The sequence below is a fragment of the Rhea americana genome, unplaced genomic scaffold, assembly GCF_003343005.1.
Source record: "Rhea americana isolate MKP2758 unplaced genomic scaffold, rheAme1 scaffold_531, whole genome shotgun sequence".
Classification (NCBI taxonomy): domain Eukaryota; kingdom Metazoa; phylum Chordata; class Aves; order Rheiformes; family Rheidae; genus Rhea; species Rhea americana.
Window position 1 is genome coordinate 96933 of NW_028186681.1, and position 927 is coordinate 97859.

General features: G+C 65.4%; 1 protein-coding gene across 1 annotated transcript in view; it reads left to right on the forward strand.

Annotated features, from left to right (window-relative positions):
* The first annotated feature begins 546 nt into the window (after positions 1-546).
* Positions 547-927, forward strand: part of VSTM2L (V-set and transmembrane domain containing 2 like) — a 4870-nt gene continuing 4489 nt past the window's right edge. The window contains exon 1 of the mRNA XM_085318371.1: positions 547-711. Coding sequence (XP_085174497.1) covers positions 568-711 — 144 coding nt within the window. The 5' untranslated portion in view covers positions 547-567. The remainder of the gene's footprint in view (positions 712-927) is intronic.

Here is a 927-nt window from a genome sequence, read left to right on the forward strand (position 1 = left end):
CTGAACCCCTCACGCTGTGGAGTTTCCTCGGTTCCCCCGCTGAGATGGATTAACGGGAAGCGATAAGTACGCGGGATTTCCGCGCGCCCAGAGGGACAGAGATATTAACGGCGTTAACTCGCTCAATGACTCGCTCCCGGCCCGGCCCGGCTCGGCAGAGTCCCGGGGCGGCGCACAGCCCGGGCGGCACCGGGAGCCCCGCCGGGGCCGGGGCCGGGGCCGGGGCCGGGCGGCGGGATGGTGGCGGGTCCGCGGTGACCTGCGCGCCGGGGCCGGCTTTGCAGAGGCGCGATAGTCTCTGCGGAGGAGATGAGGCGAGTGCTAATTACATCTCCGAACAGTATTTGTTTTGCGAGAGGCGAGCAAACCATATGGCATGCGGGCGAGCGTTTGGGGGCTGCATTAAACACGGGTTTGTTTTTCATTTGTGCTCTGATTTAAGCCGAGGTGCAACCACGTTTTATTTATTTGTTGTGTTTTGGTGCGGCCCGTCGCCCGCGTGCCCGGCGGGTGCCACGTCCCCTGCTCCGTCTGCCCGCAGCCCTGTTCACGGAGACCCCGCACGACATGACGGCCCGGGCCGGCGAGGACGTGGAGATGGCGTGCTCCTTCCGAGGCAGCGGCTCCCCCTCCTACTCGCTTGAGATACAGTGGTGGTACGTCCGCAACCACAAGGACTGGACGGACAAACAGACGTGGGCTTCCAACCAGGTAATGCCCTGCTGTCCCCCTGCCCTGCACCTGCTGAGGGGGTACGGTGTCCCCGTCACGAGTGGGGCCTTTCCCGTGGGTCCCCGTCATGAGCGGGGCCTTTCCCACGGGTCCCCATCATGAGCGGGGCCTTTCCCGTGGGTCCCCGTCATGAGCGGGGCCTTTCCCACGGGTCCCCGTCACGAGCGGGGCCTTTCCCACGGGTCCCCATCATAA